At 41.8% G+C, this 18,304-nt stretch overlaps 2 protein-coding genes across 3 annotated transcripts in view; one reads left to right on the top strand and one right to left on the bottom strand.

The window, feature by feature from the left end:
- The first annotated feature begins 6,302 nt into the window (after positions 1-6,302).
- On the top strand, positions 6,303-8,512 carry nkl.4 (NK-lysin tandem duplicate 4). Its single transcript, XM_034195643.1, has 5 exons — positions 6,303-6,591; positions 6,693-6,772; positions 7,917-7,994; positions 8,074-8,228; positions 8,400-8,512. The coding sequence occupies exons 1-5, from the start codon at positions 6,438-6,440 to the stop codon at positions 8,494-8,496; spliced, it is 564 nt and encodes a 187-aa protein (XP_034051534.1). The 5' UTR covers positions 6,303-6,437; the 3' UTR covers positions 8,497-8,512.
- Positions 8,513-11,459: 2,947 nt separating this feature from the next.
- Positions 11,460-18,304, bottom strand: part of tonsl (tonsoku-like, DNA repair protein) — a 32,318-nt gene continuing 25,473 nt past the window's right edge. The window contains exons 19-28 of one of the 2 annotated variants that reach the window (XM_034159494.1): positions 17,896-18,104; positions 17,251-17,357; positions 14,520-14,676; positions 14,327-14,405; positions 13,917-14,224; positions 12,787-12,958; positions 12,487-12,659; positions 12,339-12,412; positions 12,084-12,217; positions 11,791-11,984 (exon numbers count right to left, since the gene is read on the bottom strand). In XM_034159494.1, coding sequence (XP_034015385.1) covers positions 11,791-11,984; positions 12,084-12,217; positions 12,339-12,412; positions 12,487-12,659; positions 12,787-12,958; positions 13,917-14,224; positions 14,327-14,405; positions 14,520-14,676; positions 17,251-17,357; positions 17,896-18,104 — 1,607 coding nt within the window. Of the gene's footprint in view, positions 11,985-12,083; positions 12,218-12,338; positions 12,413-12,486; positions 12,660-12,786; positions 12,959-13,916; positions 14,406-14,519; positions 14,677-17,250; positions 17,358-17,895; positions 18,105-18,304 lie in introns of both variants that reach the window. The other variant, XM_034159493.1, reaches the window with a different exon arrangement.

Genomic DNA, 18,304 nt, shown 5'->3' with positions numbered 1-18,304 from the left:
TGTTTCTTTCTCTTTTTGCTCTGTATGCACCACTCTGCATTTAATCATTAGTGATCGATCTCTGCTCCCCTCCACAGCATGTCTTTTTCCTGGTTCTCTCCCTCAGCCCCAACCAGTCCCAGCAGAAGACTGCCCCTCCCTGAGCCTGGTTCTGCTGGAGGTTTCTTCCTGTTAAATGGGAGTTTTTCCTTCCCACTGTAGCCAAGTGCTTGCTCATAGGGGGTCGTTTTGACCGTTGGGGTTTTACATAATTATTGTATGGCCTTGCCTTACAATATAAAGCGCCTTGGGGCAACTGTTTGTTGTGATTTGGCGCTATATAAAAAAATTGATTGATTGATTGATTGATTGACTTGCGCCAGGGAAATTGATGACGATCTCCCATCAGTTTCCAGCTCTGCCTGTATTACAGAGGGCGCTCCAGTCTGATGCAGGAATTCCTCTAAGTGCTCCTTCGAGTGCCCAATTACCTCCTCAGCTGAAATCAACAGAGTCCCATCCTTACTGTACACAACTTGGATGGTTCCATGTTGTCCTCTCCTGAGATGCCTCACGGTCCTCAGGAAGCACCTTAGTGGCGACCAAAAGTCGTTGGTCACCACCCCTGCTGCATGAGTGAAAAAAATATGTTAATTAATAAACTAGAGAGGCACTCAGTTCACCAGGAGGAGAAGAGGGAGGCCAAAGGCAAGGTTTATGGATGTGCGACAGGTTGAGATGGAAATGACTGATTTGCTCTGGCGACTCCTGAAAAAGTAGATGAAATTTGCATGGTAAGATCTTCATTAACTGAGAATATTTGTGGTACCATCTTTGATTTGGAATGTTCATCCATAAATCAGTGGTACACCTCAACGTGTGCACCACCTTTTATAGCAACCAAGCCACCGTTTCATGCATGCCTGACCAACATCTGACAACGTTTCGGGAGTCACCGAAGCACACGCATTTCTGTTGCGTTCTTCAAGCGTTGGGAGATCCCGAGACCTTCTTCCTTAGACTTTCAACTTGATGTAACCCCAGAAGAAAAAATTACAATGGTGGGAAATCAGGTGAACAGGGAGCCCATTCCACAGGACCACGATGACCAGCCCGCTGATCCGGGAACTGCTCATCCAGGAACACACGAACTTGACGCGAATAATTCACACAAACAAATTACTTGCTGAATGTTAGCTACAGCTGACAGTTCGGAATCACAGAATTCCTGAAGCATACGGAGGTAAATGTTGCCATTGACATTCACAGAAGAAGAAAGGGCCAATTAAGCCAGCTGAGGAGAAAGCACACCAGAGGATTAACTTAGGCGTATTCTGCTCATGCTTGTGGATTTGCACAGCATTGGCAGGTCCCCATATGCGAGTATTATGGCAATTGCAATGACCAGAAAGGTGGAAGACAGCTTCGATGCTGAACCACATCTGCTCCAGTATGGAAGCGTCTCTCTGGAAAGGATCCAACAGAGTTTCACACACTTCCACGCGGCTGTCGTAGTCTTGCGGTTCAAACTTTTGGACAACATGGATCTTGGAAGGAAAGAGCCTGAGCTCACGCTGCAAGATCCTTTGGATAGAAGTAATTCTGAAGATGCTCCCCGATTGATTTCCTTGACTGAGATCAAAAGTCTCCCAGAGAGCTGCAACATTCTCCTCACTCTGCTGACTTTAGGGTCTTCCTGAACGAAGTCTGTCTATCATGGATCCAATCTCTATGAACTTCCTGTGGGTGTTGAGGATGGTGTTTCGGTCTGGTGCGTAATAAGGTCCACAGAGTGCCCGAAATCATCGTTGCACTGCCGTCACAGATTGAAGCACCTCCATCCAAACAGTGATTTTGCACCTCTGTTCTAAAGTAAGCATGAAAACAACAGAACCCTACAAATTTGCACTTGAAAAAATTCTCAGTCACTGAAGAGGGCAACAGCACAAGATTAATATCCTACATCATATACCTGCAAAGAAAAGAGAAAATAAAAACAATGAGTGACTTTTGAAACACCCTGTATACACACAGGTGCTGGTCAGATAATTAGAATATCATGAAAAAGTTGATTTATTTCAGTAATTCCATTCAAAAAGTGAAACTTGTACATTATATTCATTCATTACATTACACACAGACTGATATATTTCAAATGTTTATTTCTTTTAATTTTGATGATTATAACTGACAACTAATGAAAATCCCAAATTCAGTATCTCAGAAAATTAGAATATTACTTAAGACCAATACAAAAAAAGGATTTTTAGAAATGTTGGCCAACTGAAAGGTATGAACATGAAAGGTAGGAGCATGTACAGCACTCAATACGTAATTGTTGCTCCTTTTGCCTGAATTAGTGCAGCAATGCAGCATGGCATGGAGTCGATCAGTCTGTGGCACTGCTCAGGTGGTATGAGAGCCCAGGTTGCTCTGATAGTGACCTTCAGCTCTTCTGCATTATTGGGTCTGGCATGTCGCATCTACAATACCCCATAGATTTTCTATGGGGTTAAGGTCAGGGGAGTTTGCTGGCCAATTAAGAACAGGGATACCATGGTCCTTAAACCAGGTACTGGTAGCTTTGGCACTGTGTGCAGGTGCCAAGTCCTGTTGGAAAATGAACTCTGCATCTCCATAAAGTTGGTCAGCAGCAGGAAGCATGAAGTGGTCTACAACTTCCTGGTAGATGGCTGCGTTGTCCTTGGACCCAAAAACACAGTGGACCAACACCAGCAGATGACATGGCACCCAAACCATCACTGACTGTGGAAACTTTACACTGGACCTCAAGCAATGTGGATTCTGTGCCTCTCCTCTCTTCCTCCAGACTCTGGGACCTTGATTTCCAAAGAAAATGCAAAATTTACTTTCATCAGAGAACATAACTTTGGAGCACTGAGCAGCAGTCCAGTCCTTTTTGTCTTTAGCCCAGGCAAGGCGTCAAGTCAGCAGTCTTCTCCATGATTGTGTAGTCTACAGAACTAGACTGAGAGACTAGTTAAAGACCTTTGCAGGTGTTTTGAGTTAATTAGCTGATTAGAGTCTGACACCAGGTGTCTTCAATATTGAACCTTTTCACAATATTCAAATTTTCTGAGATACTGAATTTGGGTTTTCATTCGTTGTCAGTTATAATCATCAAAATTAAAAGAAATAAACACTTGAAATATATCAGTCTGTGTCGAATGAATGTATACATTATAAAAGGTTCACTTTTTGAATGGAATCAGTGAAATAAATAAACTTTTTCATGATATTCTAATTATGTGACCAGCACCTATATTATATATATACGAGGTCTGTGATGAAAAAAGCGTTCCTTTTTATTTTTTTCAAAAAATAAATGGATTTGATTCATATGTTTTTACGTCAGACAAGCTTGAACCCTCGTGCGCATGCGTGAGTTTTTTCACGCGTGTCGGTGACGTCATTCACCTGTGGGCAGGCCTTGAGTGAGGAGTGCTCCACCACGCCCGTCGGAATCTCTTTGTCTGAATAGCCGCTGCGGACGACGCGCGTTGCTTTATCAACATTTTTTCTGGACCTGTGAGGAATATCCGAGTGGATACTATTCGAGAAATTAAGCTGGTTTTCGGTGAAAAGTTTAACGGCTGATGAGAGATTATGGGGTGTTTCTGTCGGTGTAAGGACTTCCCACGGAGCGGGACGTCGCACAGCGCTTCCAGGCGCCGTCGTCGTCCTGTTTCGACCTGAAAACATCCTAATTTAAGGCTTAATTCACCCAGGACATCGTGAGAGAACAGAGAAGATTCAGAAGAGGCCGGCATGAGGACTTTATGCGGACATTCCACTGTTTAAGGACATTTTTTAATGAAAGACGTGTGCGCAAATTTGCCGAGTCGTTTCCGTGACGACTCGGCGAATCTGTGTGCGCCGCGACAGGAAAAACACCTCCGTGTTGAAAACCATTTGTAAAATTCAGGCAGCTTTTGATGGTTTTCAACAAGTGAGTAACTGAGAAATTGTTTAACAGCTGGGCATGTTCCAACTTGCCCGTTAAGGTTTCCAACGGAGGTGTTTTTCCTGTCGCGACCCCCCGCGGTCGGGTCCGGCCCGACATGCGACTCTGCCCACACGTTCTTTCATTACAAAATGTCCGTTAACAATGGAATGTCCGAATAAACTCCTCATGCCGACTTCTTCTGAAAGTTCTCTGTTCTCTGATGACTTACTGGATCAACAGAGCCTGAAATGTGGAAGTTTTCAACTTGAAACGGCGAGACGCTGCCGCCTCGAAGCGCAGATCGCCGTCAGGCGCCGTGGGCCATCCTTACGGCGACACTACCAGACCAAAATATCTCATCAGCCGTTAAAATTTTTAGCGAAAACCAGCTGAATTTAACGAATGGTGTCTACAGTTTTGAAAAAATTTTGATCAAACAAAGCAGCAGTCTCTGAGCCATTCCTAAACAATGAAAAAATCGATGAGAGGGTGGGCGACTCCTCACTCAAAGACTGCCCACAGGCGAATGACGTAACCGACAGGCGTGAAAAAACTCTCGCATGCCCACGAGGGTTCAAGCATGTCTGATGTAATCACACGTGATTCAAATCCATATGGTTTTTGAAAAAAATAATAAGGTCCATTACTTTTATCACAGACCTCGTATATATATTTGAAATTACTGTAAAAAAGCAAAATCTAATCAGATTTCTAAGGCGAAAGTATAGTAATTGGGTCTCCAGAATGCATCAATTAGGGTCTATTGTTTTTTTTTGTTTGTTTTTTTTTGCAAAATTTTCAAAGCTTTGAAAAAATTATAGGCTTCTGTGGATGTGAGTGGGAATGGTGCAACATTTGCATGTTGGAGTAGAGAAGGATTGCAAAAAACTAAAACAGGTCAAATTTAGGCTTATGTTTCCCTACGTGCTTTCCGGCAAACAGCAGCTGAAATTTCACACCTTATTCTTAAGGAAATCCTCCTCTGTGTCACTTAATCATGAAGCTGTAAAACCAGAGATGTAAGTAGCAAAAGTTGCACCGTGCAGTTTTTCCAACCACAAACACAGAAGCCTGTAACTACTTCAGTGTTCTCAGCATGTCTGTCAATGTCATGGTAATTTTGGGCTTTTAATGATGTCTTTGATTGTACAGCATCAATCATTAATGAGTTTAAAAAACAAGAATTGGGTGCACAAGTTTGCATACAAGTAAACATACCACTGTCCCAGCTTTTTTGAAACTTGTTGCAAGCATCCATTTCAAAATGAGCAAAAACAATGTTTATCAGTTTGAACATGAAATATCTTGTCTTTGTGGTGTATTCAATTGAATATAGATTGAAGAGGATTTGCAAATCATCGTATTCTATTTTTATTTACATTTTATACAATGTCCCAACTTCATTGTAACTGGGGTTGTATAATAAGTGGTGCTGAAGGTTCTCCAGTGTCTTTTAACATGACGATAAACTCCTCGTTGGTGATCGTGATTGACCTCAACTGGTACTTTCTCTCTGCCAGCATAAAAATAATGTATTTGACAGCAATCATTGGACTGGCCAATACTCAGTAAAGTCCAAGGAACTCAGTGAAGATCTCAGAAGGAGAAATGTAGATGTTGGGAAGTTCTCTTGGAGTCCTTTTTAAACAACTGCAGATTCCAAGATCATCAATTCACACAGTTATACGCAAGTACAAGTTAGTCAGATGTGCCACCAGTTTGTGAAGGTCTGGAAGAAGACCCAAACTGTCAACATCAGTTGAGAGGAAATTGGTGAGGATATTCAGGGACAACCCAGGAACCACAAAGGGTGGAATACCAGCATCACTGTCCACAGTGAAGCGAGTTTTACATCATCATGGTGCCAACCAAGAAAGAAGCCCCTGCTCCAAAATTGACACCTTCAAGCTCGACTGAAATTTACAGCTTACCACATGGACAAGCTAAATGTTTTATGATCAGACAAGACAAAGACTGAGCTATTTGGCCACAATGACAAGAGGTATGGTTGAAGGAGTAAAGGTGAGGCTTTCAGACTTAAGAACACTATGATGGGTGGGTAGCGTCATGCTCGGGGGCTATTTTGCTGCCAGCTGTACTGGTGCATTGTACAAAGTGGACTACCTTGAAATTCTTTAACATCACCAAAAATCAGCAGCTAGTGGATTGAATCTTGGCCGCAATTGGAAGCTCTAACAGGATAATGATCCCGAACAAACATCAGAACTGGTTGTGGGTTGGATAAAGCAGGTAGGACCTTCCCAAAACCTGATCTCAACTCTATTAAAAATTTGTGGACTACACGTAGAAGCCGTGCCAGGAAACCAACTAGTTTAAATGAGCTCTACCAATTCTGACAGGAAGAGTGGGCAAATGTTCATACTTCACCCTGACATGAGTGGATGGTGTGAAAGTTCCTACAAACCCAGTTGACGTTCAGCACTCTGACCGGAATCTTGTGGTTTAACTTCTTGTCTGTAGTGTTTTGTACATGGGCTGTCATGCACTCCCCACCCCCCACCACCACCCCTTGCATGTGATGTGTATAAATGTGCAGAGACACTCACATTCAGATATCCTCGCTTGCTGTGCAATAATGGAAACATCTCCAGTCCTTCTTGTGTGGATTCTGATAACGTGTTCTGGTGAGTCACTGGAATTGATACAGAATGTGATAATTTGTCTTTTTTTTCCCCTTTTGATATAAACTTGAAAGTAAATCTTTCATTATTTCAATGTGTTACAGTGTGGATGGTCCAGAGCATGCGCTTAGAGGTTGACATTGATGATCATGTGGACACAGAAATCTCAGTGGAAGCAAGCAAGGTGGTTGATTTAAATAACAATATACAGAATGGAACTTTATGGGGGGGGGGGGGGGGGGGGGGGTCCAGTACTGTTGCAGTTGATCATTGAACTGTGACTTTCTCACTTTAACAAATATTAATCCAGTGTAAAACCAAGGAGAAAAAAAAAAATAATAATAATAAAAAATGCTTCCAAATACAGAAAATTCAACAACAGCTAGTAGCAGGGGTGCTGCCAGGGATTTTTGGGGCCCAAGAAAATAATTATCTTACTGGGCCACCCCCCATATTATTTTATCAGTACAATAATTGTATTAGGAGCCTCTTTGTGCCCCTCTCAGTCATCTCAAAAAAATCTTGCAAATACAGAAGATACACACACACACACACACACACACACACACACACACACACACACACATACGTAAGGTTTAATTTGATAAAATGTCAACAGCAAATTCAGACAACACACTCAAAAATAAACAAATAAAAATATACTTTGAAAAGCTCCACAACGCAAGAGGAGCATTAACAACACAAAAAGAGGACTTTAATTGATGAACAGAGTGCTCCATTATAATGATTGCTATCTGGTCAGCAGTCGAGTATGTTGATTTACTTTATTGATGATTTTACATATAAACTAGCTAATTTTTTTACATTTTACTTTCAATGCATCTTACAGTAGAACCCCATGTAAAGCCCTCTGGGAAGAAACCTGTTTTGTGTTGTTAGTACTTCTGTTGTGTTGTGGAGCTTTGCAAAGCATTTGTTTTTGGGTGCAAGGTCTAAATTTACAGTAGATGCATTATATTAAATTGCTACATGTGATGTGCTGTCAGTTATATTTCTATTTTCTGTTTTTGCAAGTGTTTTATAAATTTTCAAGATTTTTTTTTCATGCAATTCTGTTGTTGAAGTTTTGCTGTTTGTTTTTCTGGCGTCATCTTAATACATTAGGCCATATGATCCTACATTTAAGATTAAATTCAGATCTAAAATTAAACCATGACACAATTAATATTTTGAATACTTTTGTGATTAGTTACATACACACATTTCACCTCTATAATGTCAGCAGGTGGATGGTCACATGCAGGCAAGTTTGAATTTCAATTCTGAGAAGCAGGCTAAATAAAAAAAAAAAAATCTACATATCTCAGCTTCCAGGTTTATGTTGGGCTTGCAAGTGGTCTTTGAATAAGGTGAAAAAACTGGCCGGACCGAACGCCACCGCAGAGGTAAAAACATCTACAAAGCTGACGACAGTGGCATTCGGGATGTACTTCCTGGAGTATTTTAAAACATTTTCTCTTGCAGGTGCTGAAATCAAAGTTGTTGTCCATCTGCAACCAGATCGGCCTCTTACAACCTTTGTGCCGCTCGTTTGTGAAGAAGAACCTCGGAGAACTGATTGAAGAACTAACTACCACTGATGATGTGAGGACAATCTGCGTCAACACCAAGGCCTGCATGTGAGTTACACATTTGAACAGAAGCACATGTACAATATTAGAGATTTAGCAGCTGCCAACTACTGTACACATCATCATTTGCAAAAAAATGATAGGAACAAAATAATTTTTGTACCATGTAATCAAAAACTTTTGTTCTCTCTCACTTTTTTTAAAATTTGCTCTCTATAGGCCAAAGGAGATGTTGCAGCCGCCACACTACGAAGATGCACAGATTCACCTGTGTGGAAAATGCTGTCTCCACGCAAGCAACGGGAATAACAATTAAAACTGAAATGTCTGCAATACTTTTAATGTATAAGTTCATGAATAAAATTTTGCATTTCAAGATTTGTCTGTGATGTTTTGTCCGTCACTTCAGTAGTGTTCAGAATAATAGTAGTGCTATGTGACTAAAAAGATTAATCCAGGTTTTGAGTATATTTCTTATTGTTACATGGGAAACAAGGTACCAGTAAATTCAGTAGATTCTCACAAATCCAACAAGACCAAGCATTCATGATATGCACACTCTTAAGGCTATGAAATTGGGCTATTAGTAAAAAAAAAAAAGTAGAAAAGAGGGTGTTCACAATAATAGTAGTGTGACATTCAGTCAGTGAGTTTGTCAGTTTTGTGGAACAAACAGGTGTGAATCAGGTGTCCCCTATTTAAGGATGAAGCCAGCACCTGTTGAACATGCTTTTCTCTTTGAAAGCCTGAGGAAAATGAGACGTTCAAGATATTGTTCAGAAGAACAGCGTAGTTTGATTAAAAAGTTGATTGGAGAGGGGAAAACGTATACGCAGGTGCAAAAAATTATAGGCTGTTCATCTACAATGATCTCCAATACTTTAAAATGGACAAAAAAACCAGAGACGCGTGGAAGAAAATGGAAAACAACCATCAAAATGGATAGAAGAATAACCAGAATGGCAAAGGCTCACCCAGTGATCAGCTCCAGGATGATCAAAGACAGTCTGGAGTTACCTGTAAGTGCTGTGACAGTTAGAAGACGCCTGTGTGAAGCTAATTTATTTGCAAGAATCCCCCGCAAAGTCCCTCTGTTAAATAAAAGACGTGCAGAAGAGGTTACAATTTGCCAAAGAACACATCAACTGGCCTAAAGAGAAATGGAAGAATATTTTGTGGACTGATGAGAGTAAAATTAAAAAGTAAAAATCTTTTTGGGTCCAATGGCCGCAGACAGTTTGTGAGACGACCCCCAAACTCTGAATTCAAGCCACAGTTCACAGTGAAGACAGTGAAGCATGGTGGTGCAAGCATCATGATATGGGCATGTTTCTCCTACTATGGTGTTGGGCCTATATATCACATATCAGGTATCATGGATCAGTTTGGATATGTCAAAATACTTGAAGAGGTCATGTTGCCTCATACTGAAGAGGACATGCCCTTGAAATGGGTGTTTCAACAAGACAATGACCCCAAGCACACTAGTAAACCAGCAAAATCTTGGTTCCAAACCAACAAAATTAATGCCTCGCAGATGTGAAAAAATCATGAAAAACTGTGGTTATACAACTAAATACTAGTTTAGTGATTCACAGGATTGCTAAAAAAGCAGTTTGAACATAATAGTTTTGAGTTTGTAGCTTCAACAGCAGATGCTACTATTATTGTGAACACCCCCTTTTCTACTTTTTTTTTTTTACTAATAGCCCAATTTCATAGCCTTAAGAGTGTGCATATCATGAATGCTTGGTCTTGTTGGATTTGTGAGAATCTACTGAATCTACTGGTACCTTGTTTCCCATGTAACAATAAGAAATATACTCAAAACCTGGATTAATCTTTTTAGTCACATAGCACTATTATTCTGAACACTACTGTAATATTCTGAATAGAAATATCTTCAGGCATTAGTTTTTTCTAAAACCTGAAAGAAAACCAGCATTGCATGCACAGTAAAAACTATTTCTTTGGCCACATAATTCAGACATTTAGAAATGAGCTGTGTTTTCAAAGTATGTAAGACTTTGGTACAAACTGAATTATTACACTTAGAAAAAAAAATACAAGAAATTGTTTGTGCATTAGCGTTCTGTTTTCAGTATGCCTAAAACTATACATCTTCAAGATAAAATCATTTTCCCCCAATTCAATTCAACTTTTACCAACAAAGAACTGCCAGTGCCGTCCTGTGGCATCGTGGATGCAGCGATGCAAATGTTCCGCGACTTGATTATTACATGGGACAGAAAATTTCTGAGTAAATATAAAATTCTTGAGGCTTTTGCAGCGATACGACTGACAGACGTCTTCACGGCAACACTTAAATTTGAGATTTGTGGATTATAAATAAATAAAAAGTCAGAAAGTTTCTGTGAAGGCTCTCAGTTGTCCAGGTGGTTTCCATAGTAGAGAAGCTTGAATCTTCGACTGGACTGGATTGCTTGACGTGAGGACGTTTCGCTTCAAATCGCAGAAGCTTCCTCAACTCAAATTCTTGCTGTGGTACTCTGACTTCTGTCTTGACCCAGTGTCAGGGCGATCTGAAGTGAAACGTCCTCGCGTTAAGCAACCCAGTACAGTCGAAGATTAAAGCTTCTCTACTAAAGTCAGAAAGTGTTTGTGTATTGTTATAAATAAGCCACAGAATGAAATTGGACCACAGACCAGCAAAAAACTGGTCTAACATCCAGCTGCTACTGATATGGCACTAAAAGTAGATATGCCTTATATAGGCGGATTCACAATGCGCTTACATCTGCTAAGATAACCAATGAAACAAAATGGAAAAGAACCATTAAATGCAATAAAACACAAATGGGAAATTGTAAAGCTTCACTGCTTCACCTCAGGGAGCTTTGGAGGATTTTGGCAGCAAAGACCTGTAAAATGGCCAGAGAACCTCTCTCACTTGAGTCTGTGAGAAACCTGGCTCACTCTGGCTCTTAAAGGTGATAACAGACCGGTTGGTTGATTTCATGCTATGTCGAATTATCAAAATAAATACATCTGGAGTCATTCAGACATAATTCGGATATAATTCACCATGTAACTCTCCACTCTAAGTTGTTCACACGTAAATGTCAGCCACTTCCAATTACACTGGGTTTCCTGCCTCACACAGCTTGATGAGACAAACCGTGGTATATTGATACCACAATACCACAAATGAGTGGGACCTGCCCCATCAAGTGTCAAGGTGGGGCAGAAAGTCTTGGTGATCACATCAAACCAGATTAAAATTGAGATTAAAACTGGGTCACTGAAAAACAAACGAGCAACCAATAATCAGTTGCTTTAATTATAATTACTTTAAATCAAAACACAAACATTTTTCTCTTTACATGCTACACAGATAAGACGCACAACAGATATGACTCTAATTCCATATAAACCAAGTCCACAGATATACTGTTAGCAGCTGTTTTTGTTTCAGGCAGTATGTTGATCCATTTGCAGATATGTGCTAATGGGGCCTTAAAAAGGATCGTTCTCTGACACTAAAAGCTGTGTGCAGGCTTAAATACGGCACACACTGGGACAGCAAAAACAAAGACCTGCCATCATCCTGAGGTTTTCTGTATGTGAAGGGATGAGGAGAAGACAGTCTTCACGAAGAGGCGGAAGAAGACAAGAAGCATTTAGTGTTTCGGTCTAAGATGAGTGAGTTCTGGTGGTCCAGATTCTGTTTTAAAGCCTGACGGTCCAGTTTGTTGAGTCCCTGTGAACAGAGGCGGAGATCTCTGACTTGGTCTGATAAACCCTCCAGATCGGTGCTGTTCCAGGGTCCAGATATTCGACAACCTGAAAGAGATGCAGCAGCACATGGCATTCCTGTTTGTTCTACCCTAAAAAAGAAGGTACGTCTTGGCTCATATGGCTGTCAACAGAAACAAACCGTACCTTGGAGGTTCAGGAGTTTCAAAGGTCGAGAAGCCTCTCTGAGGGAGATCAAGATGCTGTGAAGCCCTTCTGAGGTAACAGATGGATTCCCTGATAGGTTCAGACTCACTAGAGTTGGACAGAAAGGCAGGGACCTAGACAGAGGTGCAGACAAGTTAAAAAACGAAAGAAACACGCAAAATCATCATGACGTCTGGCTGCACTCTTAACAGAGCTCAAACCACCATGTTACAGCAAAAAAAAAAAGACACAGACCTGGCCAGTGTGGTGACACTGCTGTCTGTCAAGCCGTTTGCTGCCAGGCTCAAGTGTGTCAGTGAACATCCACCCTGTCATGGAAGATTAATGAACTCATTCAGAGTGACAACATAAAAATCTGACGTACTGCACGTGTTTTGCGCACCTGAGATACAACTTTGGCGATGTGTTCCAGCGCCGGGGCATCAGACCCTCTGCGGACTGCAGACAGGTCGAGGTGTGTGAGACAGTGCAGCGGCAGCGTCTTTAACAGGAGCTCGAAGCCGGTTGAGCCCAGTGTATTGTGGGATAGACTAACGGACTTCAGGTGACCTGTGCCTGAAGGGTCAAAGGACGGCATTAAATTAGAGCTACAAATGAAACATCATGCATCAGCAGCTCTATAACACCCAACAGTTCTTCATGCAAATGAGCGATTAACAGAGGACGTGGCGCCATCTGTTACCTGCTAAAGCGTCGGCCAGCAGTAGTCGATGCTGCTGAAGAAATCGAGCGGTGAGGCCACACGCCTGCAGAGACAGTGTGGCCAGCAGAGGGCAGCAGGACAGCAAACAGGACAGAGATTCAGCTACACAGTCACCTAGTGGGTTCAAGCTGAGGTCAAGCTCCTCCAGGCACTGGAACAGAACAAACAACAATCGGTGAGGGGAATCCTCAGTCAGGTCTCATGCACGTTTGTTAACTTTGTGCACATTAGCTGAAGCAACATTTTAGAAGGGACCTTCTTGCTGCAGGTCAGATCTGGGACCATGTGTTAGTGCCGTATGTTGCAGCATCCACCACGACAGGTCTTGACTAGTGACTAAACAATAGCAATAGCTAAACAATAGTCTAATAAACTAAACAAGTCACTAGCCTATAGCAGTCTGCCTCTTGGTAGGAGGGGTCTGGTTAGGTTTAAAACTCCAGCTTTTGTGACTTCTTGATTATTCTTCTCTACAAGAGTCAAGACAGAAGTCAGACCACCAGAGCAAGAATTTTAGCTGAGGAAGCTTCTGCGATTTGAAGCGAAACGTCCTCGCGTCAAGCAACCCAGTCCAGTCGAAGATTCAAGCTTCTCTACTATGGAAACCACCTGGACAACTGAGAGCCTACACAGAAAGATTTTTAGACATGACTTTTACAGTTCACGTCAGGACTTTTTTTTTTTTTTAAATGTGACTTTTGTCAGTCACCTGACAGCACGCCACATGTCAGATGTTTTATAATATATAAACTTAAAAATATAAATACAGAGCATCCGGAAACTATTTCACAGTGCTTTACTTTTTCCACATTTTGTTATGTTATACAGCCTTATTTCAAAATGGATGAAATTCATTCAAAAGGCAAAGCGCTGTGAATACTTTCTGGATGCACCACAGATGAATACACAGAAACTCACCATAACCTTTGTTTTATTTTTATAATTCATATCCTGTGTCAGTCAAAGAGCTCTGTGTGGGTTTAGCTGCAGTGTTCTGACACGAGTCATGTGTTTATTTCCACGTTTTTTACTTTGATTAATGCAGCAACCGAAAAGAAAAATTCATTCATTCACTCAATTCAAAAATCTTTTTCAGCTCATGTGTTTACCGGGAACACAGGATGGCTTTGTCCCTTTAAAGCATTCGCTGCTTTCTCCAGCCCCTCCCCTGTAATATGATTGGCAGAGATGTTGAGCAAGCGAAGATGAGGCATGGTGGCTGTTGCGGCAACCAGTTCAGGAAGAAGGTCGTCATGGAGACGGTTGCCACAAATCTGCAGCTCGGTGAGGCTGGCCTGCAGCTTCAGGGCTCGAAGGAGTGGGTGGAGAGAAGATGGCGCCAAGCCGAGGCTGCACACTGCCATGGAGGAACTCCCATCATGCACCTCACACAGGTGGGTGACACGCTTGTTCTCATCTGCAACCGTCATGACAAAGAAAACGCATCTCAGATGTATTATCACGCCATGTAGACGTGCACCTTTGTGTGTGTGCATGTGTGTGCGCATGCATTCCTCACCTACTGCCAGGCTGTCACAGGCCTTCTTGTAGCGCTCCGGCAGAGGAGGCAGATCCCAGGAACACACTTCAGCAAGCACCTGAAATTAATTGCACCATGACAACACTGCTCTAAAACCCAGTGTAACAGTTTATCTCGAGATAAACTGTTACACCGGGCTTCGGGTACGAGTCAGTCCCCAAACTGGCCTGACCTCTTCGTTACTGTGCAGGACGGCAAGCAGCAAGTCGTGAGGTGAAAGGAGAGCACCTTCCTTCTGCAGAGAGAGGCGCGGCAGGAGGCCACACTTCTGGTAAAACCGCTGAGCTGCCTGTTGGCACAGCCACGACACGGTGCACGAGTCTGCCTCACTGCAACACAGCGGAATGAATTGTGGGTTAAAACAAAAGTCAGAAGTGTGAAATCGACTATTTCCCCCAAATTGAAACGAGTGCCGTGGTGGCCTAACAGGTTAGAGGAGTCGGTTTGCGATGTGAAGGTAAAAAAAAGCCAAATCAAGAAAAAGTCGGGACAATATGGAAGCAAAAAATAAAGACAGTACATAAAAACTGCTGTGATCCTTACATTGATTTCTGTTTCACTGCGGACCATATGAAGCCAAGATATTTGATGTTTTATGTGGTCAACTTCATTCTATTTGTTAATATACATCCATTCCTGCAACACATTGCAAAAATGCACCATTCGCAATTTATTCACTTACATCCACAGAAGCCTATAATTCCTTGAGAGCTGCCATGGGTGTCTTGTGGCCTCCCTCACTAGCCTCCTTCCAGTATAGTCATCCAATTTTTGAGGTTTACGTAACACAGATTTACCCCCACAGTACCATACTTAGAAATGTTCATGTATCCATCACCTGAATTGACAAGAAAACTAGTTGTAAACGTGATGATTTAATCTGTGTATGTAGAATAAATATGGAGTGTATCGCAGTCCTTAAATGTACACATAAAGGACAAGAACATTCAGGCTGTTACGTTTATATACAGCAGGCTAGTTAATAGTCAAATCTAATCCAATTACATTTTTTCCGCGAATCTGATTGGTTAATTGTGTTAGATTTCAGACCATAAAATATCACGTGAACAGTGGCAAAATGTTAAAACCGTTTCACATATGATGTGCTACTCCGCCCTCTGACCACGTTGCTGTGCAGGTGTCAACAATGACGCTGTCACCTGAGACCGGCAGAAACTAATGCAGTGACGACGATCCCAAAATGTGTGGATGTAATGGATTTAACTGGACTGATTGATGGATTTACGGTGGATTTAACTCAATGAAGCTGGTCTGCTCACGGATTTTACAGTTTGGCATGAAGACGTTGTTGCGACAGTAAGCTTTGACGAGCCAACCACACCCTTTCACAACAATGCGCTGACCGAATTACTTACAGAAAAATAAACTGTGCAAACGATGGAATTGGATTAGAATGGGAATAATCCTGTTGGGTCAGATGATTCGCGGACGTTCATGCTGGATTACAGTCATAAATAGCCATTTTAAAACTCCTTTTTACCAGCTCCGCTAACATGAATGTCCGCAAATCATCAGACACAACAGAGTTATTCCCTAATTACAGTGTAGCAGTAAAATGCATAATTGGTTATCTAGTGTGTACAACTATATTAAAATCATTAGTATTTTTCAGATAGATTTTCAGATCAGATTGCCCAAAATGTGAACATTTTGAGAGAGTTCTATCTCTCAACATAGGTGTTGCCTCATGTCTGTTATAGCACAACCATCACTGTCATTACCCTTTGATGAGGACTAACAGGCTTAAACCACCTCAGCTGAGTGGTCTAAATGTTAGACCTCTGCACTAGAGTTAGATGGGTTTAACGTCCCTAGTCTGTCCCCACAGCATGCCACCACTTTTAGTCTTTGACAAATGTTTGAGTACCGAGCCTTCGTCTCACTCCATCTCCTTTTGTACCGCTTCATAAAAGAGGACCCAGGTCTCACAGCCATACAGTAGGGCAGGAAGGAAGCATCAGGACTCTGTCTAAACACTTGGACCTTCACCCTCCTGAAAAGACTTTAATATCTCCAAACTCTTCTTTCCAGGAACCGCATGACTCCATAAGCTTTTCTTCTCTCTATCTCAAAGGTCAAAATCCCAGAGCCGTGAAAGTCATTTCTGGGGTCATTTCTGAAAACTTTCAACTCCAGTTATGGATCACTAGATGAAGGCCGATAGAGATGAAAGAGGAAGTATCCTCAATTAATGCCCCGTTTACACTGGACTGAGACCTATATAAGACCTACAAGATCATGACATTTTGTCAACTCTCACAAGTCTTGGCTGGTCTGCATTTTGATCTGTTATTTGCTTGCATTGCAACCAAATTGTGCAAGTGTAAAATATGTTAATACCCATGATCATTAATGCAACCCCATGCAGGACCAATTGAGAGTCTATTACGACACATAGGATCAAATGAGGGTCAGTTAAGACGCGAGAGTTTATCACGACCGATTATGGGACCCATGTATCTGTTAACTGGTTGCACAACTTGTGCAAGTATTGTACACAGTGCAATACTTGCACACCTGTTGGAGACGAATGAGGAGTGATGGCAACGAAGAGGGATCTTTTTATCCGATCATGGAGACCCCATTGTGACCAGCCTGCAACCCCAGTGGGAGTCAGTGAGAGTGACAGTGAGCAGAGGCCATTTTTCAATCGCAACTCTGCCATGGGCTCGGTTTAAACAGGGTGTAAGTGTGTGGATGCAAAAAAGCCTTCTATATCATTGGTGGAAGACGCTAAATGAGACCTAAACCAAGGTGGAAATGTTTAAGTTAAGCATACGTTTTTAAATTAAACAGGTGAACACGCAGACTGCCACACTCTCAGAACCAATCACATCACCCTGTTGAGGCTAAGGTCATTCACAGAGAAACTTCATACTGACCTTTGTGGAATTGGGATGAGAAAGACATCTTCCTGAACTCTGACCCTCAATCTGATTGGAGTAGGAAGGGATGTGGGAATGGGAGCAGCCAATGCTTGAGCTGGACCCTGAAATAAAATTTTACCATATATAACAAGAAGGCATCTGGAGAGCTCACCCATCCACATCATCTGTGTCTACTATTAGTCATCTTGGTACCAGTGTGGATCACACACTGGTGACAGTATGAGTGCTACACTGATACAGCTCTAAATAAATAAACAAATAAATGAATGAATGAATGAATGATCATACATATCTGGAAAATTGGAATATACCATGAGAAATATATAGGATTTTTTGAAATTTTGATATGGTCTTAGACATATTATGACTTTAGAACAATGTTTTGGTGAGTTGATAACATTCATCATGTCGCTGAGAAACGCCGCTGTCAGCACATATTTGTCTATTCCCAAAAACCTAAAGTGAACATTAAAAAAATACAATCAGCCACCTTTAAATTAAATTACAATCCTCTCTCATTAATACAGCATGAACATAGATTCCTGAGAGTGACATTCCTCTGATGGCCCATGGTGAATCGCTTTCTAAAGTTTTAGAGTCTTTCACATTACAAAAGAGGACACAGATGTTCTCCTTCACCTGTGTTAGTACTTGTGGTTGTGGCGAAGGCGTCTCAGATCTCGTGTCGTAGTTGTCGTCTGTAAAGGTGGGACTGTGTGACCTGCTGACCTCTCGTCTACCCAGTCTGACCATTCCAGGCATCTGAGTCATTTTGACTTGGTGACGCTTCAATGAGCCACTGTTTTTCAGAGAACGACCTCTACTGGAAGATGAAGGACCTGCAGAACCTGATGACAAAGAAGAGCAAAATGAATCAGTGAAACCAAAGTATCATTCATCCAATTTCTATACCTGCTTACTCCAATTAAGGGTCACAGGTGGCTGGAGCCTATCCCAGCAGTCATAGGGTGTGAGGCAGAGTACACCCTGGTGTACCCTGGACAGGATGCCAGTCTATCACAGGACCACATATAGACAGACAAAGACA

The sequence above is a fragment of the Thalassophryne amazonica genome, chromosome 19, assembly GCF_902500255.1.
Source record: "Thalassophryne amazonica chromosome 19, fThaAma1.1, whole genome shotgun sequence".
NCBI classification, from domain to species: domain Eukaryota; kingdom Metazoa; phylum Chordata; class Actinopteri; order Batrachoidiformes; family Batrachoididae; genus Thalassophryne; species Thalassophryne amazonica.
This window is presented reverse-complemented; position numbering and strand designations above follow the sequence as displayed.

Bases quoted from the DNA above. Each gene is read 5' to 3' on its own strand.
- nkl.4 (XM_034195643.1), top strand. From the start codon at position 6,438: ATGGGCTGTCATGCACTCCCCACCCCCCACCACCACCCCTTGCATGTG. The intron at 6,592-6,692 runs GTGAGTCACTGG...AATGTGTTACAG, and splicing joins GATTCTGATAACGTGTTCTG to TGTGGATGGTCCAGAGCATG. The intron at 6,773-7,916 runs GTGGTTGATTTA...TACATATCTCAG, and splicing joins TCTCAGTGGAAGCAAGCAAG to CTTCCAGGTTTATGTTGGGC.